The sequence below is a fragment of the Myxine glutinosa genome, chromosome 3 (genome assembly GCF_964187855.1).
Source record: "Myxine glutinosa chromosome 3, kmMyxGlut1.1, whole genome shotgun sequence".
In the NCBI taxonomy this organism is placed as follows: Eukaryota; Metazoa; Chordata; class Myxini; order Myxiniformes; family Myxinidae; genus Myxine; species Myxine glutinosa.
In genome coordinates this window covers 50,806,947-50,829,036 of record NC_136263.1, presented here as the reverse complement: position 1 = coordinate 50,829,036, position 22,090 = coordinate 50,806,947, and the positions used below count along the sequence as shown (strand labels likewise).

The 22,090-nt window shown below is 46.7% G+C and overlaps 1 protein-coding gene across 4 annotated transcripts in view; it reads right to left on the bottom strand.

The window, feature by feature from the left end:
• LOC137423584 (ribosomal protein S6 kinase alpha-3) overlaps nt 1–22,090 on the bottom strand; it is a 350,089-nt gene that overhangs the window by 143,011 nt on the left and 184,988 nt on the right. For 2 of the 4 annotated variants that reach the window (XM_078774051.1, XM_068110884.2), the window contains exon 3: nt 3,328–3,444. In XM_078774051.1, coding sequence (XP_078630177.1) covers nt 3,328–3,444 — 117 coding nt within the window. Of the gene's footprint in view, nt 1–3,327; nt 3,445–13,621; nt 13,813–22,090 lie in introns of those variants that run through there. The other 2 variants (XM_068110887.2, XM_068110890.2) reach the window with 2 other exon arrangements.

The following is a 22,090-nucleotide window of genomic DNA, read 5'->3' as shown; positions in this document are numbered from 1 at the left end:
AGCCACGCGAGTGAACGCGGCAATAGCCGCCAGTGTTAACCACGAACCGCCAGAGCCCAGACCCTACCGTTCGCCCCGTATTATCCCGTGTGCGCCAACGACCCACGGAGAGCTCCTGCCCCTCGACTTACCATCTGCCTGGGACGAACCGGAGGCCAGAGGGAGCTGCACGAGAGCCATCCCTGGACGTGGTGAACATCATCCTGCAGCTGCAAACCCCGTGTGAGTGTGTCTGTGTGTGAGACGGGCCCGTTTGTCCTGGGATTAAGTCAAGACTGTTTTTTAAGGCTGCACTGTGTCCTCTTTTCTCGGAATCATTGTACATCGTGTGAATAAATTCTGTTCTTCCTTTCTTCCCAATTCGACCGTTTCTGTGATTTCTCCTTTGGCTAAGCATGGTACGAGTAGGATCGCTAGAACCGGGTTCATCAAATCAACGGCACGGATCGCGTGTACGCACCGCTCGGCGTCTCAGCACGCGTGATTCATGCGGGGCTTATTTCCTCGTTTCAGGGCAGCGCGAGTAATTAGCTAATAGTGATTCTAGTCCTAGAACCCTATTTCGCGCTGTCCGGGAAGGACGTCATAGTTCCCGGGTCCCATCGGCTAGTCAAAGATAAGGGGACTAATCCCCCCTTGGTAAGGGGAAGGCGGCGAGATCCGCAACAAAAAATATATATACAGTGGAACCTTGACTTACGAGTGCCCCAACTTACGAGTTTTTCGAGATACGAGCCGTCGCTCCGGCAGTTTATTGCTTTGAGATGCGAGGCGAGATCCGAGTTACGAGCTTTCGCCACCCGGTCACGTGGTTATCTTGCCGTTCAAGTACGTATCTCTGTCGTATAGCGCTGCGTTTTAGTTTTCGCATTTCGGTTATTTTGAGTTTACGCCGCCAGGTAGGTTCTGGTCACGTGGTTATCTTGCCGTTCAAGTACAGTACGTATCTCTGTCGTATAGCGCTGCGTTTTTGTTTTCGCATTTTGGTTATTTCGGAAAATTTCATGTTCATGTCGAACATTTCATGTTCATGTTCATGTTTTCATGTTCATGCCATGCCAGGCCACAACTTGTTCAGAGTGCCGGCGATAGCTCGCCTTCTCTTTGTGGAAAACACGGTGAGATCCTTAACATCCAACAACTAATGGGACGCAAACGGGGCGCCCAGTTTAGCGGTACACACATTGATGAATCACCCTGCCTGTGATTCACCCATGACAGGTTATAGCTAGGTCGGGATTCAAACCCAGGCTGGACAGTTTAGACTTTAGAGTCAAGTGTGCGTACCTCCAGTCCAGGCCATCCTGCCAACTTGTATGCTGCATACAGGTGAAATATAAAGCGCGAGATATTTTTATATATACTGTATATTTTTTAAAAAATTGGTGTGGTTTTTGGCGGGCTGGAACGGATTAATAGCATTTCAATGCATTTCAATGGGGAAATTTGATTTGAGATACGAGCAATTTGAGTTACGAGCTCGGTCACGGAACGAATTAAACTCGTAAGTCAAGGTTCCACTGTATATATATATATATATATATATATATATATATATATATATATATATATATATATATATATATATATATATATATATATATATATATATATATATATATATATTGTTATATATATATATATATATATATATATATATATATATATATATATATATATTGTTATATATTGTTATATATTGTTATATATATATATTGTTATATATTGTTATTGTTACTGATCGCGGTTTAGATGTTACTTTGCCGAGCGAAGGCTCCGCGACCGAACAGTTATTCCCCGATTAGAACCCGATTCCACCCAAACGTTGGCCGGATCGCACCGCGGCTGCTCAATGAGGGAAAAGACTAAAACGACGAATGCAAAGAGGAAGACGAAGGCAAAGAAAGGTTTGGAAATACTACTGAATTTATTTACTATTTACACACATAAGCAAAAAGCAAGCAGTCACGTTTATTTACAACACATAAGACGCAGGTGACACAGTGCAAATACTAGCTTATCCAGACTTAATTAAATACCCAGGGACAAGACACACAGAACAAACTCACGTACACAAGAAGGGTGGAGGAAAGGAATGAATGCTGGAAGGAGGAATGGGAAGGTTCAGCTGGGGCAGATGGTTCGGGCTTGATCCCGCACGGGACGTCGGCTGGACCTCGACGGCCACCGATGCCACCGCTATCTGGTCCCCGCGGGGTAACGGGTTGAAGCTGCCTGGTGGAGTCAACGCTGCTTGTGGAGCCAAAGCTGCTTCCCTGGCTCACCTCAGGGCGCGTCTGCCGTCTCTGGCGCAACTGCTGGTAATTGACCTTGAACCTTCTCTCTCTTGGCCCTGGTGTCTCCTCACCACCGACAACTCAACGCAACCACTGACCACTCGACGCCACCACTTCTCACCACCGACTTCTTACCGCAACCAACGCAACCACTGACCCTCCACTGAGGACCAACTGACGACTCACTCACTTGCTTCTTGCGTGCGCGCCTTTTATAGCGCCTCCAGCGATCAAGCCGCCGGCCTTCAGGACACGCCCATCGGTGTGCTCACCTCGGCCCTGGTTGGTCACGCGACCCTCTCGCTCCGCCCTTGATGACGACGGGCGGGCACGCCCCTCTTCCCCGACTCGAGCACATGTTCAATGGTGGTTTTGGAGGGGATGTAATTGGCAATCGAGGCTCGGCAATGACGAGAGTGGATGTGAAAGGAAATGGAGATTTTGGGGATGGGAATGAAAGGGGATCTATTCTCTTTCACTGGTGCAATGGAGTACTTCAATTAATGGGAGACACAGCCTTACCCTAAAACACAGAATAAGAGATAACTATCAAACAGGGGTATTCTATTATTTGGCTGACGTGTATGCTTGTGGACTAATTATGGGATGCCCTTTCACCTTTACACAGCTCCGGAGGCAGGGGGGCGCAGAATAAACAATAATAACAATTCACACAATAAAAAAAATATACAGTTCTCATATCCGCAACAATATATATATATATATATATATATATATATATATATATATATATATATATATATATATATATATATATATATATATATATATATATATATATATACATACATACATACATACATATATATACGTACATATCACAAGGTGTGGTGTTTAACCACACCTTACTCCATCCTCCCCACCTCCATCCGCAAAGGAATTTTTTGTTAATTCAAAAACAATTTGCTCACTTTGGATCGTACAACAAAATATTTACTCAAGATCGTTGCCAAGGCACAATAAAGCGAGAATAGGGTGGGAAAAAGTCACGTGGGAGGGATGTGAGTACCTTGCCAAAGGAACCTTGCCCAAGCACTTTGAGGAGTTCAAATTGTGATGGATCTGCCTTCTCAGAGCCCTCCTTAACATGGTGTGTGATGTTTATTTCCTGCTCCGTCACCTCATCCTGCACAACGGCAAAGAAATAAGGGATGAGAAAGGTGGAATAAGTAACAGGATGGGAAAGCAGAAACACCAATATCATTAACTCTTTATGCGAAAACACAAAACAGTAACCATTTTGAATCGCGATGACGGAAGCCAAACAGCAAAGCTGATGAGCGGATAGTGAGCTCTAGAATTTAACAGCACAGCATAATATACAGCAAGGCTATGGATAACCCAATGAACTAGTCACAGGCCGCAGTGGCATGACTTGTCAGTGTGAGGTATGAGTGTATGCAAAATAAAAAACCAGAGAACCATATCAAGCATCGGCGACATGTGTTGCTAGTTCAAACAGATAAATCTACCACAACAATGTCCAACCCTCATACCACTTATCCCTCAAACACAGACTTTGCATGTTCGGTCATAGCACTGGCAAAAGCTCGGATAATCAAAATATTTAAAGACGTGCAATTTCAAAAGGCCTGCAAGTTGTGGGCACAAGTATTATAACTTACAATTTATCAAATATTAAAGCAAGGCATTTCCACAAAAGCATGCCCTACCTTAGGCATGACTGGTCAGATCTTTACAGAAACAGGAGTACTTCTAACAATCACCGACATTGCTGTAATAGTTCACAGATTTATACCAAAACACCGACAAACTCAATGCCAATTGGTGTCTTAACCAAGATGCCAGCTGTAGCCAAAAACTCGTATCATCGATTACAGCCGTTTACAACTAGAAATACAAATGTAAGGTTACCCTGTGAGTTTGAGGCAAGGCCTACCGTTTATCCAAAAGCTTATATTTGATCGCAACATTACCCAAAGTGGTTAAGGGGCCAATGCAACAGCAGCAAATGAGCAATTGAAAGATTCACTCAATAAAAATATAATTGACAGATATTTTAAAAAGATTGTGAACAAAGCCTTCTGGGTAGGTTTCACGGGTACACACTGGGTGCTTTGAAAATGTAACCTGTACATTTGGTTTCACACAAAAAAAAGATTTAAAGATAAGGATGGAGGATACAGTTTATCAAGGTTGCGTCAGCATCTCAGAGCCGTATTAATAGCATTTCCAACACAAGTGCGAGATTAGAAGGAAATGGAATACAAAATGATGCTAATGACAGGAAAGCGCACCAACCCGACTCACAAGGATAAAACTACAATTATTAAAACCTGTCCAACACAAGCGGCTTGGTGACCTCAAAAATACTACTTTATAAAAAGGCAATTCTCTGTATGTCTGATTAATTGATTAATTTAAAAGACGGATTTATAAGTGACGTTCAACTTCTTGTCTTTACAGAGCACAGGCAACGATTTCCCTCGTAAGACAGTGCAGGCCTTTTTTTTTTTTTTCTTTTTTTTTTAAATCGAAATTACCCTAATGTCATGGAAAAGAGTTCAGATGTTTACCACATCGCCTAAATCACTCTCGTTCTCATTGCTTGTAAATGGCAATGGCCATTTTTTTCATCTTCCATAACAAAGGTGATTAATCCTCCTTCCTCCCCTCAAATATCACAGCTATTCTGTATGACAAGGTTTTAAAGCAAGATCGTGATAAAAGTCACGTTTATTCAACCTCAAGCTTAAAACAACGATGCTTCCAAAACATTTTGTTAATTTGCTAATCCCAGCTATTTTAAATGAGGAAAGGGATAAATTGTGTGATGAAATCATTTTAACATTGGAAAGGACCGGATGTTCACGAAGACTGCTTTGGCAACATTTTCATTTTTTTAAATTGCCGATCCGATGCAAAATTAAATCTACAGATTTTTATTTCAACTTCAATTGCACCCTGTAACATACAGTAGGTTCCATCAATTTACTTGAAAAGGGTCAATTTGTAATAAGGTCATTTGCACTCCCCTACCCTGATCCAACAAGCCCTCCAAGTCACTCCTCCTCCCCCCACAGGGTGGCCGCATTCACAAGTTTAATCTCACATTGTCCCACTGTTTTTAACACGTGCACACAACCTTCACTCATTGACAAGTGATCCCTACATTTCAAGAACTTGCGTCGTCCCTGTACCCAAAATAATTTTATATTCAAATTTTCTTACATGAATCTAAGGCTCGTAATGGAGCGGTCTGGCGCACACGCACACACAAGCACGCACGCACGCACACACACCTTTGGAAGAAGTGCCGTCACTTCCTGGGGTACTGTGTGAAAGGAAGGACCTGGGAAATAAGGACTACCAGCGACGTTAACAATGGTGCCCCCTTTCTCACCGCACTCAGCGGGGCATTTCCTGAGGAGGAACCTCTTCCTCCCGATAGATGCCAACCGATGGGGATTGTCTGTGGTCTATCCTCTTAAATGCTGAACGTTGAGCAAGGAAGAAGCATGTACCATTTTTAAGTCTTTGGTACAACTCGGCCAACAACTTAACAAACATATTGGTTGCAGATTACAGATTATCCCACAAGTTACTCAAAGTTAAAAGAAGATCAACCAAGACAACCTTTGAGGTGTCGTGTGGGATCTTGTCGGTTTCATTACATCAGGACTTTTCATTTCCCTCACTCATACCTGGTCTGAGAGGGTAATTAACCAGTGTGGCAGCTACATTCAAGTGAACGGTGTGCACAGAGAGAGCTACAGTGGAGGAAATGTTGAGTTGGATCTTGAAACGGCGTGAAGTTGGAAGATGTGAAAACATTTTGCGACCAAGGAGACATGCTGAATGGAGAAGGTGGATCAGACTCAGCAACGGTTACTCGAGTGAGATGTGCATGGAAGACGTTTCGGGAGTTGAGTGGCATGCTGACGAGGAGGGGAGTGTCGTTGATGCTGAAGGGACAGGTGTATGCTGCATGTGTGAGAAGTGTTATGATTTATGGGAACGAGACATGGGTAATGAACGTAGAGCAGCAACCAAGGCTGGAAAGGGTGGAAATGCGAATGGTTTGGTGGATGTGTGGAGTATCGTTGAGAGAGAGGAATACAAATGATGAATTGCGAAAGATGATGGGAATAGAGCCTGTGATGGATGCTGTGAAGAGAAACAGGTTGAGATGGTTTGGTCATGTGTTGAGGAAGGATGAAAGTGACTGGTTGAGAAGAGTGATGGAAAATGAATGAAAGTAGAGGACAGGGAAGATCGAGAAAGACTTGGCTAACAGTGGTGGAAGAAGAAATGCGGGCAAGGGAGTTAACAAGGGGAGATGCAGAAAATAGGGAAAAATGGAAAAGATTGTCATGGGGGCCGCAAGGCTAACCCCCACTCTAGCAGGGAAATGGCCTTAAAATGCCTGTTGTTGTTGTTTTTGTACACCTAGACGAGATGGATCTATGGAAAAAGGCCTCACTTTGTATAAGCTTTGGATAAGCATTTTCCATAAGATTTATGGAAAATGTAAGCTTTGAGGTATATTTTTGGGTAAAAGTTGGGAACCTCACTTTTTAACATAATTAGGGTATGCTGAATTCGATGAACCCAGTTCCCAAGCTGAATCTTGAGTTTTTGACCTTCTAATTAGCATAAACAAAATGGCCACCAAATTGCCATTTTTGGACAATTTCTTTGAACAAGCATTTATATATCATGTATGTATACATGCAGCTCTTTCACTTTAACTTTACAACTTTTACTCCAAAATGCACCTAGACACTTATACATGGCTTTTTTTCATAAATTAGTCCAGTCTATATTATGGTTGGTGACATATTGAAAGACATTCAAACTGATATTGAAATTGGACACTATAAAATGGGAAATGGTTTTAATAAGACAATGTTTCATACAACCATTTATTCTAAAATTAAGTACACATGGCCATGAAGCACAAACATTCAGGAATGTCACACATGTTGTTTTGCCAAACTACATCAAATTCATACAAGGGGACTGATCATCACTCTGTTGCTGAAAGGCACACATTGATGAGCACCTCAACTCTGAATAGCGACATTTGCAGCATCGAGTCTTGCATTGCTTCTGCGCACAACAAATCGTCTCGAGGCAACTTTCTGGGATTGGACTCAATTACATCAGAATAGGCTCTAGTCCTGAATCACCACGTTTCCATCCCATTTCCACAGGTGCAGGAAGGTCAGCAATGGCACAATGAACATTTCTCCATACCATGGCTTGATAGTGCACTCGCAACAAATGGAAATGAAGAGTATCACTTGTCGGTGACATTGCTTCTGGTTTACCAGTCTCGGAGAACAACATATGTCGTGCTGAATCAACAGAGGTTGTTCTGTGCACATTATATATTCTGCAGACGAACGCTTCTGTGGATTTGATTGTCTCCTCTGTGAGTTCACCAATGCCCAAGTTCTTCAGCAGTATATGGTGCTCTTTGAAGACTTTCCATGATGTTCGTTTGGTGTGATTTGCAAAATAGGAGGTGGTGTCACACCCAGTTAATGCGTGAAATGGTAGCAGTGCTGTGGATAAACTTCTCGGTAGATTGTTTAAAACAGCATCAATTGGTGTACAACGCCGTTTTTGATGTACCTGACATCATCCAAAGATGTTCACATCGTGCATGTGGGAAGTGGGAAATTAAAAACTCAAAATTCAAAAACTCAAAATTTGGCTTGGGAACTGGGTTAATAGAATTCAGCATATCCTAATGATGTTAAAAAGTTAGGTTCCCAACTTTTACCCAAAAATGCACCTAATATTCACATTTCTCAGAAATCCGTCTTGTCTAACCTGCATAGTCATGCCCTCTCTCGCAGACTTCCTCCCGCATTCTCACTCTCTGGAATTCCAATTTCTCAAACAATTTGAGGAAATGCAACGAAATGCACATCCTGTGCTCAAGTATTTACACCAACTACAGCAGCAACGCCAATGGAAGAGGAAGGAAATAAGGACACTCAAGAAGTATGCGCACCAAGAACGATAATCATGAACACATTCCAAATAATCAAGTCACTGTAAAGCTTAAATACAAGTCAATAAATTGGCCAAAGCTTAGAACATTACTACGAATATAAAAAAGGTATCAATGTCTGCTTGCGTCCTTTGGTGCCATTCGGTCAGTGTCTGTGGCCATTACAAACACAGAAAATCAGGTGTACAACTAACTGTGAGTAATGTGCCCCCATGGTGGACACCAAAAACAAAACTTCACACGTATACATTGACATGTTTACAGTAACTTGCGGGAACTGCACGTTTCTGAACAGCAAGAGCACAATGCTTTAGTATGCTTGGCGTCAATCCTGCTACAAGGTCCGAGGAGTAACCATGGAAGGAACCAAACAGGGAGCTTGCGTCAGGATAAATGTATACGAGGCAGAGGTGGTTCTGCCAATGTTCCAAATCACTGCAATTAGCTACAGCGCTGTTCAACAACAAACCAGGACAAACACAAATTACGTGAGGAAACGGTAGCAATCCGCGCAATGAAATGCCAAAAAGGTAGCTGTTAATGGCGCGAATGCATAAACTGGCAAAAGCATGCAATTATCCCTGAAATTTTATGAAAACCTTATCTTTTGGGAGAGAAGAAGGCATGATCTGTATATGCCTTCTCCCTGGGCCTGGATAAATGAAGGTTTTTAAAAACAGAATATAAAAACCTAAATGCAGCATTCATCAATTAGGAATGAGACCGCAAATTGGAGCACAAGCTCAGGTTATAATAAAAATAGTAATAAATCATTAAATTATGGTTAAAATACAAAAGGATCAAAAATGGAGGAACACACTAAGAAGCCAGGTGACAGGTGTGAAACTTTAAATCTCCATCCCATAATCATAAAGTGAAAATGTTATGTCACAAAGGATTTTTTGCTCAGAAGGAATAATTGGCTTATCAATACAATTATGTCTACATGACAAGATTTCACAAGAACAACAAGAGGATTTCAAAGACTAAGCGACAGCAGCATCATTATACCATAGAAAGTATAGACGGCTTTAGACGCAAATGATTGAGGTATTTTAAAATTATAAATATTCCATCAAAGGAGCCACATGTTGGCTAATGTCGTAGCCAATGTATTGGCTCTTGACAGAAACCTCGAATCTCCTCTCCATTTCAAGTCTGGAGTGCCACAGGACAGTGCTCTCGGCTCCATCCTATTCCAAATCTTCAACAATCTCTCTGGAAAATCCTCATCAACTTTGCTGATGACTCCAACATCTGCCGTGACATTCCTCATCCTTCAAACAAGCAGGAAGAAGTTCAGTAACTCAAACTTTTAGGTATTATTATCAGCCATGATATATTTTTGGGCAACCTGCACTTCTAAATTGGCCTACAAAGCCAGCCGCAGACAAGGCATCCTCCGTCATTGCAGTCTTTCCTTGGCACACCTGAACTCCTATTTCACAGCTTGATGGATTACTGCTCTCCCCTCTAGGCTAGCGCCCCTGCCTCACACATTATTCCGCTTGACGATGTGGAACTAAGGCCTTCAAGATCATTGAAATATCCCACAATGAAGCTGAGACTATGTGGTTGTCACTTTCACATCACAGACAGTTGGATGGCCTTGGCCTCTGTCTACCACCTCCTTTATAGTCTTGCACCTATGCTCTGTTCCCCTCCAGGTTTCACAAGGTCTGTCAGCAACCCCCTTCTCGTGAAGCTCCCAAAATCTAGAATCATTGCTCACCTCCACTCATTTGTTCCTTTTCTCCCACATTCTCTTCAATCTCATTCTTCCCTCGAGGCTTTCAAGACAGCTGTTCACCACAATCACACATCACCCCGCTTCCACCACCCCCCCCCCCTTCCCAAATCACGTTGCTCTTCTAACTTTTCTACTCCTCCTGCTTCCCCACACACACCTCTTTCCAAGTTTGCAGTTTTTCCTTCTTGAGAGTTTGCTTCTGTATCCATCTTGCCCACCCAGTCGGTCCTCCTCTAGCCCTCATTAATTATTTTCCAAGCGTCACTATTTTGACCATCAACCCTGCTGTTGGTGTTTCCCCTCCATTTCTCCTGTTCCGTTATATGTTCAAACTCCCCGAGTCTTGACCTTCTTTTCTATACAAGTCCCCCAACCCCAACAAAAACATGATGATTAAATTAACCATTTAAATGGTTAAATTAGACAACATTCTCAAACTGAAGCCAGTTGGGCATGCTAGTTAAGCCAGTAGGTCTCGTAGGATACGTTTACCTCAAACTACGGGCGGTTCGGGTAAACCGCATACTCAGGGACGGGTGTGGATAATTTTAACACACCCCACATTCATTCAAAGTACAAAATCAACTTATGGTTAAATTTGATGAAAATATGTTATGCTTACATTAGACAACTGGTGAAATGTGCTCTGGGCAGTTGCTTAACTAGTAGATCAAGTCTTGGGAAGTTGCCCCATTAACTGGAAATCATTATTTTTAACGCCCCTTCTCTCCCATAAAATGCCTTTGACATCTAAAACGAGATTAGCAAGAAATAGCACCAGATGTGCCAGAGAAAGTCAATATTGCATCATATGTTGAACAGAAATGAAAGGAGAGAGAATTGCACAAGGTACATCTTCGCTGGGGGGTATTTGGCGAGACAACCCCTTTCACACGCTAAGGTGCAATAATAAAGTAGGCCACACGGAATGCTGCATTCAGACTCACAGACACACATACTGACAGATCGATGAGAATAGCCTCTCCCAAACCATCAAAAGGGAAGGGATACTTAGACCAAAAACTAGAATGAGCTCAATTCGCCATCGTCTAACAGCACAGTTCATTTGAAGACATGAAAATTAGTAGATTTTTGGGGTTGAACACAAAGCAAACCAGCACCAAAAACTTTCAAGAGTCATCGTTACATAATCCTTCCATCGTCACATGTATGTTGGAGCGGGATTTGATCACAGACTTGTCCCACTCATTGCATCATCACAGAGAAGTGGCTGTGCAGCTGATGCAGTGCTCCTTTTTTTTGTTTTTTTTTTGTTGTATACTGAATCGAGGCTCGTGAAAGAGCTAAGAATGCACATAAAGGCCAGAGTACAATAACCTAGTGGGCCACAAAATAACCTAAAATCCAGTTAAAGCTAGCAGACAGGTCTCCAGCTGAAAATTAGTAGATTTTTTGGGTTGAACACAAAGCAAACCAGCACCAAAAACTTTCACGAGTCATCGTTACATAATCCTCCCATCCTCACATGTATGTTGGAGCGGGATTTGATCACAGACTTGTCCCGCTCATTGCATCTTCACAGAGAAGTGGCTGTGCAGCTGATGCAGTGCTCCTGCACATAAAGGCCAGAGTACAATAACCTAGTGGGCCACATAATAACCTAAACTCCAGTTAAAGCTAGCAGACAGGTCTCCAGCTTAACATCCATCCAAAGGACGGTGCACTCGGTGAAATGCCCGACCTGCGAAGCACCAATTGCGAGTACTGTATAAACACAATTATCTCCACAAATGCTCAGTGCATCAGATGAAGAGGAAACCTGATCCACATGACAGCAAGGGCTGCAGGCAATTGCTCCTTGTACATTAACAGTAGGTAGACAGGCAGTGGCATAAATCTGAAGCCAACACAAAGCCAACTTAATCAGCAATTATTCAAGCAAAACACAGATAAAAATGACAAAAAATAACCAATCACACAAGTAGAATGTCCAACCTCTGCCTCATCTGTCTCATCTGTCCAAGAGTTGTCGTCATCATCAGTGGAATTCCATGCAGATCCAAAAATCTCACTTAATTTAAACAATGCACAGTATCATTATCCTTGGGCAGGTGGATCATGGCCTATGTACGACAGAACAAATGCCATCAACATTAACCCCAACCAATCAGTGGTACGCAGGTCAGAACAAAGGGAACTTCCCATGTGGATGTCAAACGCTTCCAGACGATGGAGGAATTTCAGCCCTCACGGTCACGCAGAAGGAGCTAACCAGAAGGGCCGGAACCCCAAAGGTTGGACACAAGGCAGGGGCCAACACACGGCGAATCGCAAACCAAAGCGGTATGCGTGACAAACGCCGTACATGCATTTTGAAGGACAGAACCACACCTCGACAGGCAACTCTCTTAAGATTGCATCCCAGCAAAGCAAGTGAGCCCCAGCCGATGTTAACTGCCCAGATTAGTAAACCAACAACATTGTGGTCAACAACAGCCATCTCAGGGGCCTCCTTTGCTGGTGGTGCAAATATCTCGTTTGTTTATTTACTTGAATTGCCTCCTTAATCAATTGCTTCTTGTTTAATTTTTACGCCCTTCGAACCCAACGACCCTCGTCGCATTGCCAGATCAATCTCCAACAGTGACACTACTTTGAACGATGTGCAAATTAAATCAAATAGTCACAATGACGACCAATCCTCGAGGCAAAGGAAACCAACAGAGCAATACATCCTGAACAGGACAATTGGTTGCAAAATGGCAATCAGAAATAAAATTATCGTCCAATTATATAATACAACTTATTAATTTTTACAATTCCGATTAACAGAAACCCACCGCTTTGAGTCATTCACGATTGGGACCATATATTTATTACGTACGCAAATATGGTGGAATATTTGACATGAATATTACTCCAAACCTTAAACTTAAAGACCAGGTTGTTCGGAGCGCTGCGTTAAAGATCTACACATACGGACTAGGACTTCACATGTGTAAAAAAAACCCCACCAATCTCACCTTTTCCTTGTGCTCCATACATCACATGTCCATTCCCTCTTTCTCTTCTCTCTACACATTCCTCTCTCTGTCATTATTCCTTTCCCAAATTCTTTTTTTTTAAATTTAGATATCTGACTCCCCATATTTAATAATGAATAGATTTGTTCTTAAGCCAGTTAGTCGGGCTGAATCAGGAAACACTGTATTTACTGTACGTACTGTATTTCAAACAGAAAACCTGCACCGTTCGATATATAAATAAAGAATTACAGAAAACAAGAGACAAATCTGCTCAAGTATCACCAAGTTAGAGTACATATATGCAACATGTGCTTATGACTTTTGGTTTTGTGTTATTAAACGCGACACCCATGAGAAGTTAAAGTTGTTTATAATGTTACATAATTTCATACTCTAATCTCGTAGGTACGGAGCAATGCATATGTCAACTACAACGGCATGGAACAAGTGAAAGGACAAAGGGCCAACATGTAGTACAGTAAGTTCCAATGCATTGCGGCTCACTGGAGAGTGGAGGGCGCACTACCAGCACGATCACCAACAGCTTTCCTCAATACCTGTTCAAGACAATGTCACATACCTCCGAGGGCGTACGAGCCAGGCGCACAGAGTGGGACATTGCCGTAGGCATCGGCAGACGGCGGCTGAGCCGAGACCCGGTGCCCCAACGGAAAACCAGCGAAGGGAACCCTGCGAACGGGCGCGTTCGCCGCCTCGGATGAAAACCACGCGCCTTAACGGCCTACGCAAAGTACAACCCCGCCCCTTACTGACCATGTCCCGCCCATATAGTGTTGAAACCACGCCTATACAACGAACACGTCCAATCAACAGCGGCTTAGTGCGCGTGGGCGGCCAATCGCGTTCCGGGCGGACGCATCGGTTGACGTAGATAGAACCGCGAGGAGAGAAATGACGCGATGTGCGTTTGACACAGGAGGATGACGCAAAGTGACTCGCGGGTAGTAGCTCGAGCGGTGATTAAGAGGACAAGTTAGCATTTTAAAAAGATATATATTTATATATATAAATAAAAATATACAAATAAAAATATATAAATAAATAATAATAATAAATTATATATATATATATATATATATCTATATATATATATATATATATATATATATATATATATATATATATATATATATATATATATATATGTATGTATATATATATATATATATATATATATATATATATATATATATATATATATAAATAAATATAAATAAATTATATATACATATATATATACACTTGTGACCAAGTGTGTTTTGAACTTGTGTGTGTGTGTATATATATATATATATATATATATATATATATATATATATATATATATGTATATATATATATATATATAAATATATATATATATATATATATATATATATATAAATATATATATCTGTGCAGTGTCTGTGTTGTGTTGTCACTGAACTACTCCCTCAAACTTTCGTGAAATCGTACCAAACTTTTGGTATGCACCGATCTCTCCCATGGGTATGTCCTAAGGGTATTTATTTAGAAAAATTGAAAATATTTATTTATTTTTTTGGAGAATTTTTTTTTGTTGCTTTTTTTTTTAATCTTCAACTTCAATTGTTTATAAAATGTAAAATCACGTATATTACAAATACATTGTGCAAAATAATTGTTTATATTGTAGCGGCTGCCGCTGGGCTTTCACAATCCCCTTGCACCTATCAAGGACGCGGAGCGATCACCATGCCGGGCTCGTCCAGGACGCCCGGGCAGGCCCGCGCTCAACTTGCCAGGCCTCGGTCGGGACGCCCGGGCATGCCCGGGCATGCCCGGGCAGGCTCGCCCTCAACTTGCCAGGCCGCAGCCAGGACGCTGGGCCATGCCCCCTGGCGCCGGGCCTGGGCAAACCCCCTGGGTTAATAGATATATATTGCTGACCGATAAACGGGTTTTCAGAGTGCCTGAGGGTTTGATTTCATTAAAGCAACTCGGATGAATTCTAGCTTTTTGTCGCGTCCATTCTTCCGATCGACGTGGGAGCCCCAGCTCCTTCATTGGTGACCTATCGACATGGACACGGCAGTCGCCCTTAAACTGCCTACCTTCTGGGAGGCTCACGCGGCGGTTTGGTTCGCACAGGCGGAGTCCCTGTTCGCCCGGCGAGGCATCACGGCCGACGACACCCGCTTCCACCATGTGGTAGCTGCGCTCGGGTCGGCTACCGCGGCCCGCGCCCTGAGCCTCCTCGAAAGCCCGCCAGCCGCTGACAAATACGGCGCGATTAGGAAGCTTCTCCTCGAGGCTTTCGCCCTCCCATCGGCGGAACGCGCACGGCGCCTGCTCGATCTGCCTGAGCTCGGCGACACGCGCCCTTCCGTACGAATGGACTACATGCTTTCACTGCTCGGCGAGCACTCTCCGGCATTCCTGTTCCGGGAGCTGTTCCTCCGTCAGCTGCCTAACCCGGTACGCCTCGCCCTGGCAAGCACGACGATCACAGATCCCCGGGCCCTTGCCAGAGAAGCCGACAAGATCTCCGCCGCAGGACGGCGCATCGCAGCGGCGACATGGGACCCACCGCCGTCCGACGCAACAACCATGGCGCCCGAGCACCCGGCACGGTCGACGGCCGAACTGCCGACGCAATTGGCGGCCGCTCTACCGTGCCGACCACCTCCAGCACGACGACCGAGGCCTCCACCCGACCAAGCGTGGTGTTACTATCATGCAAGGTTCGGACAAAAGGCCCGGACATGCCGACCCCCGTGCACCTTCGGCAGGCCGGGAAACGGCCGGGCCGGCGTTCATTACCAGCCATGAGCGCCGGCCACACGGGCAACTTACTGTTCATCACGGATAAAGCGTCCGGACGGCGCTTCCTGTGCGACACCGGCGCCCAACTGAGCGTCATACCCGCCTCTGACCAGGACAGGCAATCCGCGGTTTGCGGCCCCTCCTTAGTTGCGGCCAACGGATCGACTATCCGCACCTTCGGCCCGCGCAACGTCACCCTCTGCTTCAGCGGCCAACGCTTTGCTTGGACGTTTGTAACCGCCAACGTGCCCGTGGCTCTGCTAGGCGCCGACTTCCTCTGCGCACACGGACTGCTGGTGGACGTCCAACGGCGTCGTTTAATCAACGCTGAAACCTTCAGCTCCCTGGTATGCACATTGAGCAGCTCCGCGCCGACCGAGCTGGCATGCACCGTCCCGGCGGCGAACGAGTTTGCTCGCCTGCTCACGGAGTTCCCGGCCCTCACGCGGCCGACGTTTTCGGCCGTCGCAGTACGGCATGGGATCGAGCACCACATACCAACCACGGGCCCGCCGGTCTACGCCAGGGCCCGCCGCCTCGACCCAGCCAAGCTCGCCGTAGCGAAGGCCGAATTCGACGCGTTGGAGCACCTCGGCATCGTGCGGCGCTCCGATAGCGCGTGGGCCTCGCCACTGCACATCGTGCCAAAGCCGGGGGGTGGATGGCGCCCGTGTGGCGACTACCGCCGTCTGAATGACGCTACCACCCCCGACAGGTACCCGATCCCGCATATCCAAGACTTCTCCGCCCGTCTGGCGGGACGGGTCATTTTTTCGAAAATTGATCTCATACGGGGGAAATCACCAGGTACCTGTCAGGGCGGCCGACGTCCCTAAAACGGCAGTCATCACGCCGTTCGGCTTATTCGAATTCTTGCGGATGCCGTTTGGTCTCAAGAACGCGGCTCAGGCGTTCCAGCGCTTGATGGACGGCGTGCTGCGTGACCTGCCGTTCCTTTTCGTTTACCTGGACGACATCCTCGTCGCCAGCACGTCCCGGGCCGAGCACCTCCTCCACCTCCGAACACTGTTCGAGCGCCTCAGCGAGCACGGCCTCATCGTCAACCCGGCCAAATGCCACTTCGGCACGACGGCCGTTGATTTTTTGGGCCACCACATCACCAAGAACGGGGCCGTGCCGCTGCCAACCAAGGTCGAGGCCATCACCACGTTCCCCGCGTCCCCGCACCATAAAGGCCCTGCAGGAATTCCTGGGAATGGTGAATTTTTATCACCGCTTCGTGCCCCGCGCTGCTCACCTCATGCGGCCCCTCTACGACGCCCTCCGGGGCAAGCCGGCCAAGCACGACATCGCCTGGTCCGCAGCAATGGATGCGGCCTTCCAACGCTCAAAGCGGGCCCTCGCCGACGCAACACTGCTCGCTCACCCGGTGCTCAACGCTCCCATCGCCCTCACCACGGATGCCTCCGACTACGCGGTGGGCGCCGTACATGAGCAATGGGTGAACGGGGTTTGGCAGCCACTCGCTTTTTTCAGCCGGCAGCTCCGGCCGAACGAGCTCAAATACAGCACGTTTGACCGGGAGCTCCTCGGTCTACACCTGGCCGTCCGCCATTTCCGCCACCTCCTGGAGGGCCGACCTTTCACGGCGTTCGTCGACCACAAGCCGTTGATTTACGCCATGGCCAAGGTCACGGAGCCATGGTCGGCCCGCCAACAGCGCCACCTCTCCGCCGTGTCGGAGTTTACCACGGACATCCGGCACGTCGCCGGCAAAAACAACGCCGTGGCCGACTGTCTTTCCCGGGCCAGCGCGAACGCGGTCCACCTGGGCGTGGATTTTGCGCTTATGGCGGCGGACCAAACCACCGACACCACGGTGCAAGCCCTCCGGGCGGCGGACACATGCCTCCGCCTGGCCGACATCCCCTGCGCGGACACTGTCCTGCTCTGCGACGTCTCCCAAGGCCAGCCTCGCCCCATCGTGCCCGTCACCTGGCAACGCCGCATCTTCGCCTCCCTCCACGGCCTTTCCCACCCGGGCCGGAAAGCTTCCCAGAAGCTGGTGTCGGCGCGTTTCGTCTGGCACGGCCTTCGTCGGGACGTCCGCGATTGGACCAGCGCCTGCACGGCCTGCCAACGGGCCAAGGTCCACCGACACACCCAGGCCCCGCTGGCACCTTTCACCGTGCCCGAACGACGTTTCGACCACGTCAACGTGGATCTGGTGGGCCCCCTCCCCCCGTCACGGGGGTTCACACACCTGCTCACCATGGTGGACAGGACCACCAGGTGGCCGGAGGCCGTTCCCCTCGTCTCCACCACCACCGCCGACATGGCGCAGGCTTTCATCGCCACCTGGGTCGCCCGCTTCGGCGCACCGGCGGACATCTCGTCAGACCGCGGACCACAGTTCACCTCCGAGCTGTGGGGCGCGGTCGCCCGCAACCTGGGGGTCAAGCTCCACCGTACTACGGCCTACCACCCCCAAGCAAACGGGTTGTGCGAGCGATTCCACCGCTCCATGAAGGCCGCGCTCATGGCCGGCCTTCAAGACGGCGGTTGGGCCGACCGGCTGCCGTGGGTCCTTTTGGGCCTTCGCACGGCCCCCAAGGAGGACCTCCAGGCATCCACCGCCGAGCTGGTCTATGGCCAGGTGCTACGCGTCCCGGGCGAATTCGTGCCCGACGCTACCAGTCCCTGGTCCGCAGCTCACCAGCGCTCGGACCTCCAGGAGGCCGCCCGACGGTTTGCCCCCGTGCCGACATCCCACCACGGTGACCCCCAGTCCTACGTCCCCCCAGCACTCCGCACAGCGGAGTATGTTTTTGTGCGTCACGACGCACATCGGTGGCCACTGCAGCCGCCGTACGACGGGCCCTTCCGGGTGCTACGACGGGACGACAAGTCGTTCGTCATCGACATCGGCGGCAGGTCGGACCGGATTACAGTGGACCGCCTCAAGCCGGCGCACGTGGACGTCGACCACCCACCACGGGTGGCCCTTCCGCCGCGGCGAGGCCGCCCCCCGTCCACGGGGCCCCCCACTCGACCGCCCACCACCTCACCGGACCCCCTCCCACGACCCGCCAGGGGTCGCTTCGGCCGGGTCATCAGGACCCCCCTCAAGTTGACCCTGCCGGTGCAAGTCGATTCTGGGGGGACGTGTGTAGCGGCTGCCGCTGGGGTTTCACAATCGCCTTGCACCTATCAAGGACGCGGAGCGATCACCATGCCGGGCTCGTCCAGGACGCCCGGGCAGGCTCGCCCTCAACTTGCCAGGCCGCAGCCAGGACGCTGGGCCACGCCCCCTGGCGCCGGGCCTGGGCAAACCCCCTGGGTTAATAGATATATATTGCTGACCGATAAACGGGTTTTCAGAGTGCCTGAGGGTTTGATTTCATTAAAGCAACTCGGATGAATTCTAGCTTTTTGTCGCGTCCATTCTTCCGATCGACGTGGGAGCCCCAGCTCCTTCAATATTATGATTGGTGTAAACCATGACAAAATAGCAACTCAGGTACAATCATCTCATCTACATATCTGGGCAGTGTCTGTTATCACTGAACTACTCCCTCAAACTTTTGTTTCCGTGGTTGTGAAGTATTTTTTATAATGTGGTGGTGAATTGATTTTAATTACATGGTGGTGAGGTGTTTTTATCACGTGGTGGTGAGGTGTTTTTATCACGTGGTGGTGAGGTGTTTTTATAATCACGTGGTGGTGAGGTGTTTTAAATGTCGTAGTGGTGAGGTGTAATCATCCCAAACTTCGTCTGCAATTTTCGTCCGCATCCCTTCCTGCATGTATGTGCTGAAGGATTCTTTTTTGAATTTAAAAAAAATATTTCAACCTAAATTGCTTATAAAAATATAATGTCACAAACACTACAAATAAATTTGTGCAAAATAATTGTTTGTATTATGATTGGTGTAAATTATGCAAACACAGCAACTCAGGTACAGTCATTATCTTGAGCTAAAACAAGCGTTACACCTAGGTCCCCCGTCGGTGAAGTGATGCGAGTTGACAAAGTGGAAGACGCAAGGCGGCCATCTTGGATTTTGACGTGGCGACCCAATTTTCAATAGCGTTCTCCCTTATGCGTAGAAACAACCACACACCAGATTAGAAGTTGGTACTTCGCTTATTTTTCAAGATATTCCGCTCACAAGGTTCAGACATACATGGCGGCGGCCATCTTGGATTGTGACGTGGCGACCCATTTTTCAATAGCGTTCTTCCTCATGCCGAGATACACCCACACACCAAATTAGAAGTTGGTACTTCGCTTATTTTTCAAGATATTTCGCTCACAAGGTTCAGACATATATATGGTGGCGGCCATCTTGGATTTTGACGTGGCGACCCAATTTTCAATAGCGTTCTTCCTTATGCCGAGATACACCCACACACCAAATTAGACGTTGGTACTTCTCTTATTTTTCAAGATATTCATCTCACAAGTTTCAGACGTACATGGCGGTGGCCATCTTGGATTTTGACGTGGCGACCCAATTTTAAACAGCGTTCTTGCTTGTGCCGAGATACACCCACTCACCAGATTAGAAGTTGGTACTTCGCTTATTTTTCAAGATATTTCGCTCACAAGGTTCAGACATATATATGGTGGCGGCCATCTTAGATTTTGACGTGGCGACCCAATTTTCAATAGCGTTCTTCCTTATGCCGAGATACACCCACGCACCAAATTAGAAGTTGGTACTTCGCTTATTTTTCAAGATATTTCGCTCACAGGGTTCAGACATATATATGATGGCGGCCATCTTGGATTTTGACGTGGCGACCCAATTTTCAATAGCGTTCTTCCTTATGCCGAGATACACCCACAAAACAAATTAGACGTTGGTACTTCGCTTATTTTTCAAGATATTCATCTCACAAGGTTCAGACGTACATAGCGGTGGCCATCTTGGATTTTGACGTGGCGACCCAATTTTAAACAGCGTTCTTGCTTGTGCCGAGATACACCCACTCACCAGATTAGAAGTTGGTACTTCGCTTATTTTTCAAGATATTTCGCTCACAAGGTTCAGACATATATATGGTGGTGGCCATCTTAGATTTTGACGTGGCGACCCAATTTTCAATAGCGTTCTTCCTTATGCCGAGATACACCCACGCACCAAATTAGAAGTTGGTACTTCGCTTATTTTTCAAGATATTCATCTCACAAGGTTCAGACATACATGGCGGCGGCCATCTTGGATTTTGACGTGGCGACCCAATTTTCAAAAGTGTTCTTCCTTATGCCTCGATACACCCACACACCAGATTAGAAGTTGGTACTTCGCTTATTTTTCAAGATATTCAGCTCACAAGGTTCAGACATACATGGTGGCGGCCATCTTGGATTTTGACGTGGGTTGCACCCACACACCAAATTCGAATGCGGTTCTTCATTTACGCATGCACGCACGCACGCCCGCACGCAGGCCCGCACGGACGGACGGACACACGGACGGAGGGGAAAACCATAGTCCCCCTTTGCTCCGCTGTGCGACGGGGGACAATAAACCAATCTTTGTTCTTCCTATTTTCTGGGTTTCCTCATTATCCGATCGCATCAGTCTTATCTCTCATTGGGTAAGCGTGGCACGATCGCAACTGCCATAATCGAATTTAGTCCCTGTTAACGGCCCGAATCGCGGCTCGCTTCGCTCGGCGTGTCCACTAACGCCATGGTTCGGGCGGGAGTTATCGCCTTGCTTTACAGCCGGTGGTAGTACTTAGGTAATTGGACTAAGACTCGACCAACAACCCTACCTACCACAGACCGGAAGGAACGTTATAACTTCCAGGACTCGGGCCGGCCAGATAAAAAGACAAGGGGATTAACCCCCCCCTTGATAAGGGGAGAGCCGACGTCCGAGATCCGTAACTATATATATATATATATATATATATATATATATATATATATATATATATATATATATATATATATATATATATATATATATATATATATATATATATATATTGTTACGGTACGCGGTTAAGGATGGTATGTTTGCCGAGCGGAGGCTCCGCGACCGAACAGTTGTTCCCCGACTAAACCCGATTCACCCAAACATTGGCCGTATCGCGCCACAGATATTCAATGGGGAAAAGACTAAGACGACGAATGCAAAGAGGAAGAAGAAGAAGACGTACAGAAGAGTAACGGGGTTTATTATTATTTACACACACATAAGCAAAAAGAGCAGTCACGGGTATTTACAGCGGACATGAAAAAGCAGGTAACACAGTGCAAATTACT